Consider the following 12,480-nt stretch of genomic DNA (forward strand, 5'->3'; position numbering starts at 1 on the left):
GTCAATTAAGCATCTAGCTCTTGATTTGGGCTCAGATCATGATCTCACGGTCTGTGAGTTCTGCGCATGTCAGACTCCATGGTGACAGTGTGGAGCCTGCTTGGGATTCTCTCTCTCTGCCCTTTCCCTGCTTGTGTTCTCTCTGTCTCTCTCTCAAAAAAAAGAAAAAGAAAAAGAAACCCCAAAACCCAAAACTTTAAAGAAGTCATTTATTTGTAAAGGTTTGTGAAGGAGTCTACCTTTAGAACTGTTTTATTTTAAAAGGCATTTAAAGAATAAAAGCCTTACAAGATTACTAAATTTACTAAGTTTAAAGCCATTTTCTCATATTAATTTTTTATCTTCACAGTTGGTCACGTTTTTTCAGACAATCATCATTGCCAAAGTTAGGGATGAAATAATTTATTTTGGGGACTAGATCCACATATGCCATCGTTTTTTTGTTTTTTGTTTTTTAAATAAAGGGTGCAAAGTGCTCCCTCTCTCTTTATTAACCCTCCAGGTATGGAACTTGTTGGACATGCTCACTCAAAATTAAAGCCAGACAAAGTGTCTGTTTTCTTGTAGAATCATTCATGTGGCCAAGTTCCTGCCCCTTAAGAAACAAATTTCACCACATAAGTTTGTTTACTGATCTTCTGATTATTTTAGTTTGATGTTTTATTTTATTTACACAGGTTTAATGAATAGCTGATTAATACTCAAAGAATTCCCTATTGTCTGGTTAACAAAACTACATACATTTGACATGAGGTTTAAGAGTTAGCTTCCATCTAGGGGCGCCTGGGTGGCTCAGTTGGTCAAGCGTCCAACTTCAGCTCAGGTCATGATCTCATGGTCTGTGAGTTTGAGCCCCACGTTGGGCTTTGTGCTGACAGCTCAGAGCCTGGAGCCTGCTTCACATTCTGTGTGTCTCTCTCTCTGTTCCTCCCCTGCTTGCACTCTGTCTCTCTCTCTCTCTCTCTCTCTCTCAGAAATAAAGATTAAAAAAAAAGAGCTTCCATCTAGATGTTTTGTAAAGTGTAATAACTTATCTGCTTGATTACAAGATCAGGAACCAAGAGCCATCTAATTTATCTCAATGAGTTTTCACCTGCAATACTTAAAACTGTAGGGTATTATGGTTCTGAGATTTATGCATTTGTCAATATTGTTCTGTCAGGAAATGATATTCTTTATTCTCATTAAACTTGGGAATCCATAAATTATAGAAGAATTACTAAATTGAATTTCTGGGAGGACTTATGAGGCATCATTTTTTGCATTTGCAGGGCAGTCATTTCTACATTTGAGGTGTAGTCTTTGTTCCCTGTCATACCTAATTATAAGCTACCTCTTTTTTAAATGTCACATTTCTCTTGTAGTCATGGTTACCAATTTGATTTATCCAATTTTATCCTGACAGGAAGGAAAACATTCTTATTGGAACTTTGTAAACTAGTTTATAAAAAAGTAAAGAGATTCAGTTTAGATAAAGCCAATAATATTTTCAGTATTTTTCTACAGAATGGTTTTTTAATTGTTCTGGTGGCTTATTAATTATAACCAATGTTAAGATCTTTCACAGGATATTTTCCCCCTGGAATTCTGAAGATATTAGATCAAGATATTATTATTTATACAAAATATATTAAAATTTTTTTTAATGTTTATTCATTTTTGAAAGAGAGAGACAGAGCACAAACAGGGGTGAGGTGGAGAGAGAAGGGGGACACAGAATCTGAAGCAGGTTCCAGGATCTGAGCTGTCAGCACACAGCCCGACACAGGGCTCGAATTCACAAACTGCAAGATTATGACCTGAGCCAAAGTCAGACGCTCAACTGACTGAGCCACCCAGGTGCCCCTATATGAAATATATTTTAAATTGAAGGTTAAGATAGATTAAGAAGAAAGTGTTTTCTCTTGTAACCGTTAAAAATAAAAAACCATAGTTAAGTCAGTTCATTTACTTGTAAGTAATTCTTGTTTCACTGATCTAGGGTTAAGTAATCTATTTACACAAAGTTGTCTGCACTGGACTAACAGAATCGTAGAAATCCTCACCCATTCTCTTGATTTAGTGATTACAGATGTTGATTCATGAAGGTAAGGTCAGCTTTATCCCAGGATGCCTGTATCCAGGAGTCTCTTCTACATAACAGTAACAGTTCAGATGATTTGGTTCAGTCCTTTACTAAGGATCTTTTGATGTACATCTTTCCTTCTTTCCTGGGGTACAGTGGCAGCAAGGATGTTGACTCATTTTTGTTTCTTGAGTCTCATTGCTACAGTTGGTCTAGTTGCTCTCTTCATATGGTATACACTGCTGTTATTAGAATTTTATTCACAATGTTTGGATTTCCTTTACCCCTTGTCTGTGTAGCACCCTTGTTTTCCATGTCATGTCTTTTTATTGGTTTATTCATTAGAGGAAGAAGACCGTATTCTCTAGTAGCTTTTTGAGAAAGAGTAAATGGGAAGTATATTTTGTGAAACTGTATGTATCTGAAAATTATCGTTGTATATTAGATACTTGATTGATAGTTTGGCTAGGTATAGAAACCTAGGTTGGAAAATATTTTTCTTCAGAAGTTTAAAAGCACTGTTCCATTGTCTTCTTGCTTCTGTTACTGCTGAGAAATCTGAAGCCATTCTTATTTGTGATTTTCCCTTCACTGGCCGCTTGTAGAATTTGTTATTAGTCTTCAGTGTTTTGAAATTTCACTGCAATTCTTTGATGTGGATATGTTTATCATTGTTTGCTGGAATTCATCAGGCCCTTTCAGTTTGGCAACTCTTGTTTTTCAGTCTTGGAATTTTTTATTAAGTGATTTCATTGGTGATAGTTGTTTTCCATTCTGTCATTCCAATGTGAATTTTTGGAGGGGTACTTGACTTTTCTTAGATTTTTTTTTTCCGTCGTATTTACAGCTTTGTCTTTTTGTTCAGCTAGATTTCTTCAACTTTGTCATCCAGTTCTTCTATTGAGTTTTTCATTTTTTATGTTATGTTCTTAATTTCTACTTTTTGGTTTTAGCCTGTAGTCTATTTTTTTTTTTAAGTAAACTCTGTGCCAACATGGATCTTGAACTCACAACCCCAAGGTCAAGAGTCTTATGCTCTACTGTATGAGCCAGCCAGGAACCCCTAGTATTCTATTATTGACATATGATTGTATTATCTTTTCTTATCTGAGAATATTAATTTTTTTGAAGTTTTTTTTCTTGCATAGTCTTTGTGAGTTTTTTTGTTTAGGTTTGTTTTTTGGTTTGTTTTTGGTCTTTGTCTTCCATGTGAGACTTGTCTCAGTTGTCCTTTTTTTCTTGCCTGGCTGTTGTGGAAAATTAAGAAGTTGATTAGAATATCTAAATTTGTCAGCTTTTAAGCTTTTTAGGCTTTTCTGTGTGGGGTGGTTTTGAGAGCTCCCAAGACCTTACAGTCTTGTGTTTTGTGGTTTTTAAGTACACTCCGTTTTCATTTTCTTATGTGGAGAATAAGGGTCTGATTGGTAGCATTCTGGAAGATTAATGGAAGAAAAGGACTAGGTGTCTCTGCAGCCAGCATTTAGTCCCTCTCTTTTTGGTATGCCACTCTCATTTTTAACTGTGGATGTTGCCTTCATAGTTTTGCTAGGACTCTGGAGAGGAGGTATTCAGTGGAATGTGGTAAGGATATCGATGGTATCTTATTGATTTGCAAACAGCTTTCACTAGTATTCCCTTTTTTAGTCATACCAGCCTTATTGTTTGCTCCCTTCGTCCCAGTCGTCCTTGTTCTTTTAGTTGCTATGTCTTTTGAAGTTGCCGCCATGTAACTTAAATTGGTTCTTGTCCCCAGTGAAGCATGTACTATGATGTTTTGGGAACTGCTAAGTTAGTTACCAGTGGTTTTGCTTATTTTCATCTTCCCAAATCTTTTTAGCTATTTTCTTTTTTACTTTTCTCCTTGTTCCTAAGGATTTATGCTTTCAAAAACTACCTTCATTGTAGTTTTAGTGGGCTTTGAGAGAGGGAAATTACGGTGTTTTCATTTCATTGTCTTAATACCATTCTCATGTTTATTTTCTCTTTTGGCATACGTAAGATTGGTAATAACATGTAACTGAAGTATATTAGTTAAATAAAAGTGTATTTACTTTTTACTTGATATAGTGAAACCTGTTATTTAGGTTCTATGGAATCTTCAATATTTTGCATATGTAAAATCTTGTAATAGTATGGTATATGTTATATAAAAGGTTATAGTAGTTAATTATAGTTATTCTCTTCCAGTTCTCTTTGTTGCTTGGGCAACCCATAGCAAATGGTCACATTCTCTGCTCATAAAAATTTGAAATTTTGGTACTCTTGTTTTACATGATTAAGACTGAAATGAAAAAATTATGTGAAAAGTGCTAGTTTTTATTTAGAAAGAGATAAAACATTGAGTAATCATGGAAATGTTTACCTAATATTTGAAGTAGTTTTGAAATGTGTTTGCTTTTACAAATAAACAATAATTGGGTTCATTAAGACTTATCCTATTTAAAGCAAATTTCTTGTATGACATAAAAGTCAAGCTGTATTCTTAGTAAAATTTGAAAACGTAAAAGTAAATAATATACCTATGTTCCATAATTTTCTATAGGCTTTTTTCGTAGTTCAGCTATTCTGAGCACATAGTAGATCCTATAAAAACACTAAAAACTGGACAATGCTCTACAAAAGGTATTTTTTCTATGTTGAGTTTTAAGTACAGAGGTGTTTTAGGACAAGGCTAAAAACTTGTTGACTCATTAGTTGACTTCTTTTTCCTAGAAAGTAAGATTTGAGCTCCTGAAAATGAACGTTTTAAAGATGTAGAATTTTCTGAGATTTTTATAGTAGAAATGAAAACACTGGGAATTAACTTCAGCTCAATATCCGTCTATTGAACAAATACTGTGTTTCACACTATGGAAGTGAATGGGAAATGACATAAGATGTAATTTCTGTCCTTTAGGAACTCATGTATAAAGATATAAGCAATGAAATGTGATAAGTGTAATGATGGTATGCACAAAAGATCTTGAGAGAGAAATTACAGCTGGCTTGGGGGATGGGTATTGTAAGGGGAAAAGAGAATAAGTAAAAGATTGTTACTGATGAGATAATTTAGGTTGAATCATGAGTAAGATTTATTGGGTGAACTAGGATAGTTTCTTTAGGATAGAGTGAAACATATGGGCAGTGGCAACAGTTATCTGAATAACAGTGTAAGTATTTTTCTTTTCTGAACTATTTTCATGATGTGTAGAAACAGAACCAATGTGGGAAGAAATGGGTGATGGAAGTTCCATGGGCTCAGACTGGGTGTAGTCTAGGATGGATTTCAGCTCTTAGCACTTTTGTGAAGTTACTTAATCTTTGAGCCTGTTGTTTTCAGTCATGAGTTGGAAGTAACATAACCTCATAGGATTAGTGTGAGAATTAATTGAAATGATGCATGTAAAACTCATCTGAAGATTTGATCTATATTAACGTACTTCCCTACTGCTTTGTTTTCTAAAGTCTCATGTGTGAAGTAGATAATCAGTATACTTATTGTTTTTTGTTTTTTTTTTTTAATGTGCCTTGGGATAATAGAGAAAATCTAGTACATTGGTAGTTAAATGATTGTATTGGCTGGAGGAGGATTGGTACAATGAGGGAATGTAGATTATGTCTTTTATTTTGAAGTCTAAATTGGGTGAAAAGGAGTTGTTATAGCTAATAGTAATAGCCAGCAACTTAGCTTGCTTCAAAAAGCTTAGACTGAGAAAAAAGTAGTCAGGATTTACATTGGAAAAGTATTTGGCAAGACAGGGGAGGCTTGGGGAGGAGGGGATGGGACAGGGTACATTTGAGGGTGTGTTACATAATTTAAATTTTTGTAGAACAGACTTCCAAAAGAATCTGCTTCCTGAATATTAGAAGTTGCTCATTCAGCAGCTTTAAAAATTTTGGCTATTTGTCTTGACATTAACCTTAGTCACATTTCAGTGCCACAGTAATGTCTATCCTGTTTGAATCTTTCACAGTTTACCAGTCTCTTGATTTTAGCAACTAGATTTGAGCCATCCTCAGAGAATATTATTATTATTATTATTATTATTTTGAAGAATTAATCTGGCTTGGTTAAATGTAACCTTTTTCCCCCAATGTACTATTTGAAGCAGTTTTTACGTACATCGTCCAATTTGACTAATGGAGAATAAGTAGGGATCTTTTAAAAAGCTGAATAGTTTTGTTTCATTTTTAAACTTTTGTTATGGGAAGATTTAAATATATACAGAAATAAAATGAAATAATCAACTCCATGTGCCCATCACTCAGCTTGAACAATCATCAACTTATGGGGCCAATCGCCTTTTGAATATATCCCTTCTACCTCCCTGCACCCTTAATGAATTTTAATAAATCCCTACATCTAGTGGTGGATAGACACAAGATCACATAGGGCAGCTAGATTTTAGGAAGCTTAACCAAGGAAAAGAGAAGGAAAAGGTGGATTTCCTAGATGATGTGAGCTATCTATCAAGCACACAGGTTCCTTCTGTGCTCTTGTCCTTCACTTCTCTTGATGGGTAGGTTACTGCCAAGACAGATTTGTTGGGATCTCGCTCAAATTTGTCTTGTTTATATATCCACTTTCCGACTGAATTTTACCCCTTTGTTCTCCCTATTTTCTTTTTTTCCTCCAGGGGTGTCTACATTATTTATTTTTATTTGTTTTTCACCCATATTAAAATGTTGGGAGGTCTGTGGCAGGGCATGAAATTTAATTTGCCCTGGGACCAAACACTCACCTGGAAATGTCTTTGTGGCCATCTGGACTACAAAAGAGAAGAAATTGTTTTTATCTTTATAGCTGATGACTCAAAATAAGCTTTGTTGTCATTGTAGCTCTAATGACTCTAGTCTCTTCCCAGCGATTACTTAAAATTATTGTCAAGATTCAAAAATTTGACTGCAAGCTTTAACCATTCTGCTAGATTTGAGTACTTTGGGGCTTAGATTCTGTGGGGAAAAAGAGAATAATTAGCCTTCTATAAATGGAAATTGACTATCAGGATTTAAACAACTTAATTTTCCAGAAATTTTAAAAATTGGCACTCTTTTTGTGATAAAAGTACTATAAAAGACAAAAAAAAAAAAAGGGGCCTTGAGCAGACTTTTTTTTTCTGGACTGAAATGGAGGCTTTCTTTCAAGCGAATTCCCTGATGTTTGCTGTGTGTGATTTGGCTCTATCTCTGTAACTGCTAATATGTGGCATGGACTTCAAGCTGTCTGGGATCTGGATGTGCCCAAAGTCTGTATTGCAAGTCGGGGTGGATTCGCAGGCATTGTGTTACAAAACTGGCTTGCTGCCTTCTCTGTTTTCTGTGTCCTAAGCAGCTGCATTGTTTGTTGCAGTATATGCATTAGCTGTTGTCTGTGTTCAGTTTCCTGCAGGCTGAAAAAGTGGGAGGGGCTTTCTTTGATACATAGCTGAGTTTTCACTGTGTGAGTTCTTGAGTGCACATTGCAGCCATCTTAATTACACTTTAGTGCAACTGAGACAGTGCAGCTGTCTCAAAATGGCTGCTGACCTAGTCTTTGTAGCTGCTTAGGCAGCAACTATGCCAGTGAGGAGACTTGGCACATGCATCAGGACCAGAGGTAAGAACCAATTACTCTTTATCTTTGAACATTTTAATTAAAAAATACTTGAATTTTACTGAGTTTATATAGCAGGGTGAACTTGGAGCTTGCTAAGAAGTTGAAATGTTTGCTTTAAGCCTCTTTTATGGAAACAGTACATAGGATGGTGAGGTCAAAGGTTAAATTCCTGTAATTTCTCACCATCTTATGTTCTGTCATTGCCAGAACATTAGATCACCACAGTAGTGCTTTTCTGGCCCTAATTAACTTAGTATTCTTTTTGTGTTAGATATTTTAGTTTGCTTGATATTTTTTTGTAAAAATTAAAAACAATATATTTTCTGAATAGTTTTTTTTTTTTTTTTGGAAAGAAGCCATAAATAAGCCTTGTTTTACATGAAGAGTGAGATTTTTCTGTGTGTGTGTGTGTGTGTGTGTGTGTGTGTGTGTGTTGGAGCTTTTGTTTGGTAGCTTTCTGAGAAGAATGTTAATTCTCTGAATATAAGTCATAGTTACAGAAAGAAAAAAAAATTTAGCACTGTTAGACTTTTTTTTGTACAGTGCGTTCCAATTTTTTCTCATTATGCTGCCTCCTCTGGGTCATTCAATTCTTTCATATTTTTAATGGTGATAACTTTTTATGCTAATTACTTTTTGCTTAAATTGTCATTCAGATTCAGATTTTGAGTTTAGAAACAAGTTCACATCTAGCTCTGGATACCCCCTTTTTTTTTCTAGCTAATGTGTTCTAATACAACAGAGCTGAAAGAAATACTCAGTTGTTTTAGTTAATTGATATTAATTGCTGATGTCCACATTAGCCTTAGTTTAAACCTGTGGTATTGTTAAAAATAATATAATTCAATGATTTTGTAAATTTAGTTTCACAGTTTGCAAAAAGCTTTCTTAACATTCTTCTGAAGTAGAAATGTTTATTGAGATATGATAAGTTCATAGAGATCCAGAGAGTATGAAGTTTTTATTCATATATTTCAGACAGCAGAACTGTTACACTTTAAGTTCTAATGTTTAAATTGTGGTACTTACTAAAATTTTTTTATAGATGGTATAGTACATTTCTCTAATTTTGTTTAGAGTATTATGAATATATCCCTGACTAATATGACATAGAACAGTAAGTTTTGAACTTTCTAGATAGAGCAACTTTTCAAAAACAGCAACTTTTTGCACATTAAATTCTTATGAAAGACCCCTGTATTTAAAAGGGATACATATGGTGTTTTATTGTTCTGTATTTATTTTATAATTTAAGTTTATAGCATTTACTTATTGTAAGTTTATTTAATAAAATGAGAGCAATTAGGCTGTTATGATGAAAACAAAAGTTTGAAACCAGATGATATATGACAATTATAATCTATTAATGTTAGGATCTAGGTTGCTTCTTTATAGAACTCCAGGTGCTAGGGACTGTAGGATTCAGTATACTAGAACATATGTTATGTTGTTTTCTTTTTCTTAATTTCATAAAGGTAGAGTATAAGATCTATATTTGCACAGTTTAACAGTTTGGAATTGCTGCCTTGCCACAAAATTATGTTTATATTTGTTCTACTGTTGTTTTTTTTTTGAAAGAAAATAATTGCTTTTCCTAACTTAATCATTGCCCATTTATACAGTGGCTTAAAGTATATTTGGGATCACTCCGTTTCATTAACAGCTTTAACATATTTGTTTCACTTCCATTAGCTTATTATTTTGTGAAGTTGTTAGGACTCTTTTATGTGATATGGTGGATTCTTATAATTGGAACATTACTTTATGTAAATACAGTCATATGAGCTTGCCCTCCAAAGAGAGGAAGAACAAATTCAGTGTGTGAGAGAGATTTTATCCATCATGCTTTTCAGTAAGGTTTTGCCCTAGAGTGAGTATGACACAGGAAGTGAATGTGTGATGCCCTTAATCATTATTATTATTTTTATGCCTCTCATAGAATGAACAGCTCACTGTATATCAAATATTTCATACAGTCCAAGCCAGTTACTCAGTTTGTTCTTGTTTATTGCTAGAGAAAAACTTGTGAGGCTGAAATTATTGACCAACTGATGTTGATCTTCAGAGTGGGACCTTGGGGGAAATTTCACTTGTCTACTCTTTTTGCCTTCTATTGTGGATTATACAATTTATCTCTACTCTCTGCAAGATGACTCCATTGATTATTACTTGTACATGGGGAAACAGGAACACTGTGGTTGCTTGGGATATTCCTAATTCTTTCCCTGCCATGTTGCATTTTTGCAACTATAAGCATAAACTAGACCTCAATGGGATTATTACTTTTGGGATTGGTGACAGTTTTCAAATTGTCTATGCTGAATTCCAGGTTAGCTATTAGGTGAATAACTGAAGGCATAATAAATCTGGGAGCTGGGTAATTAAGGTTTTGTGTTATTATTTTGTCACTTCTTAGCTCCCTATTTGTTTATCCTTTTTCCTAAGCCATTTCATTAGTATAAGCCTTTAAGGAAAATGTTGATGTAGTGGAAAGAACATGGATGAAGAGTTCAAACCTAAATTTGAGTTGTTTTTACTACTTTCTTCTTATATTGGTCAAGTCATTCCATTTTTTTTTTTTTAATGTTTGTTTATTTCTGAGACAGAGACAGAACATGAGTGGGGGGGAGGGGAAGAGAGAGAGGGAGACACAGAATCAGAAGCAGGCTCCAGGCTCTGAGCTGCAGGCTCTGCAGCACAGAGCCCGATGCGGGACTCGAACTCACAAACCGTGAGATCATGACCTGAGCTGAAGTCTGTCACTCAAACGACTGAGCCACGCAGGCGCCCCAACTCATTCCATTTCCTGACTGTTGTTTCCTCATCTGTAAAATGGGAAAAAATTCCTATCTATTTGGCAAGAATAGGCTAAGAATTAGTTTATATAATGTTTCTGAAGAGTACCATAAAATACTTTTCAAGTGTCCAGCATGCTAATTTTCCAGTAATATTTGAATGCTTTCTACTTTATTTGCTTCTCAGATGTCCTGTACTTTATTAAATGTGATTGGATCAAGGAATGTGGCATGTTTAAACCGTATGGGAAATTTCTCATATAGCTCATACTCAGAAGCAAGAAGTGCTGACTAATATTAGTACATCCAGGGGCGCCTGGGTGGCTCAGTTGGTAGGGCATCCAACTTCGGCTCAGGTCATGATCTCATGGTTCATGGGTTCGAGCCCCACGTTGGATCTGTGCTGACAGCTCAGAGCCTGGAGCCTGCTTCGGATTCTGTGTCTCCCCCTCTCTCTGCCCCTCCCCTGCTCATGCTTTGTCTGTCTCTGTCTCTCAAAATTAATAAATGTAAAAAAAAAAAGTTTTTAATATTAGTACATCCACATCCACTTGGTAATATGTTGTATTCATGTTTCTACTACTGGTCCTATTCTGTTACATAAATTAGCCACCTTTTGCTGTATGTGGATAGTGCCAGGTATGTTTATTAAGTAAAGCCAATGTAGAATGTTGACATTACAGAATTAGGGAGTAAGTGGGAGAAATGTTTCAATTCTAGTCTGGCTGAATCCAAATATACCCTGAGAAAATAATTTCTCTGAAGAGATGATTTGAATTCAGGGCCTAGAATTTTCTGTGTTTCAGTATACGTGAGGATCTTAACAGTAGAGTTTTCTTTCAGTAGCCACAAATTGGCAGCTGACAGACTTTATTCTTTAGCCGCTGTCCTACTTGTCCAGTCATTAAAGCTGTCAGATTTTACGCAAAAATCTGGATGTCTCATCTCTGAAAAATGGGCACTGCTAACAATGTATTTCTGCTTTAGAAAAATAATCTACAGTGGAGTAGCTGCTGTCCCTTCAGATAGGGACTATATAGTTCACATTTGGTCCTATTCACTAATTACATTACCTGCTGGGCCCCTGTAAACTCCTTTTAAATCCCTATCCTAGTTATTTGACAGGTTGTTGACAGCCTTTTATATTTAGTATGTAGCTTTTAACCTAGAAGAAAGTAAACATAAGTAAAATCTAGCCCTCATTACTTGGTAGGAAAGACCACATATGTGAAGACAGTTTATTCGTTAGAAGGTGTGGCACGTTTGCTAATCTTCAGCCTTGTCCTGATTTCTGTATTAGAGTACGGTGGTGCTGATTGAAGAGATCCAGGGACATTAGCAAAAAGTGACAATAGAATGAAAGTGAAGAGATTAAAGAAATACTGATTAGAAACAGGAGTACCTTGAGATCTTTTAGTGTGATAATAAGCCCTCTTTTCTTTAAATTTATCATTTTGATGTTTTTAATGATATTAAAAAAGAAAAAGTTAAGATATATATTCAAGATATACAGTTTACTGACCAGGTAAATAAAATACATTTTATAAAAGATTTTTGTTTAAATTGTTGAGTTGAAAAATCTTATCACTTAAAATGAGAAAGTTGCTAGTAGAAAGCTTTCTTAACTGCACTAGACTAATTTTAGGGCCATCGTAGACTTATTTTTGTTAAAAGTTTCCTTCTGTTTATATAACATTCACTGTCTCAACTATTTTGAGACTATATTAATGATCCAGAAAACATGGTTGTTTATGATCATGATTTGATGTGTTTTTGAATTTCACATTTTCCAGAGCGAAAGCCAACTTATTAACATTCATGTAATATCATGACATTGCTAACTCTAGGGAAATGTTACTCTTTTCTGGAAAATGGCTTTAAGTTAGAGAGGAAACTTTAGTGGAAATTACAAAAGCATTTAACTTGCACAGGAAACATTTATTCTCCTGCTTTCCTAACTCTTCACACTTCAAAAAGAGATAGTGATTTGGGAGAAAGCTTAAAGTCTGTTCAAATAAGGGATTTTTTTTTTTTTTTTAAATCTC

General features: G+C 34.7%; 1 protein-coding gene across 4 annotated transcripts in view; it reads left to right on the plus strand.

Annotated features, from left to right (window-relative positions):
• The window catches only part of LOC122224275 (activating transcription factor 7 interacting protein), a 121,288-nt gene that overhangs the window by 9,210 nt on the left and 99,598 nt on the right, over nucleotides 1-12,480 (plus strand). For 3 of the 4 annotated variants that reach the window (XM_042945858.1, XM_042945863.1, XM_042945859.1), the window contains exon 1: nucleotides 3,067-7,640. The exons of the other annotated variant lie outside the window; for it this stretch is intronic. In XM_042945858.1, coding sequence (XP_042801792.1) covers nucleotides 7,624-7,640 — 17 coding nt within the window. In that variant the 5' untranslated portion in view covers nucleotides 3,067-7,623. Of the gene's footprint in view, nucleotides 1-3,066; nucleotides 7,641-12,480 lie in introns of those variants that run through there. 4 annotated transcript variants of the gene reach the window in all.

Source organism: Panthera leo, chromosome B4 (genome assembly GCF_018350215.1).
Source record: "Panthera leo isolate Ple1 chromosome B4, P.leo_Ple1_pat1.1, whole genome shotgun sequence".
Lineage (NCBI taxonomy): Eukaryota > Metazoa > Chordata > Mammalia > Carnivora > Felidae > Panthera > Panthera leo.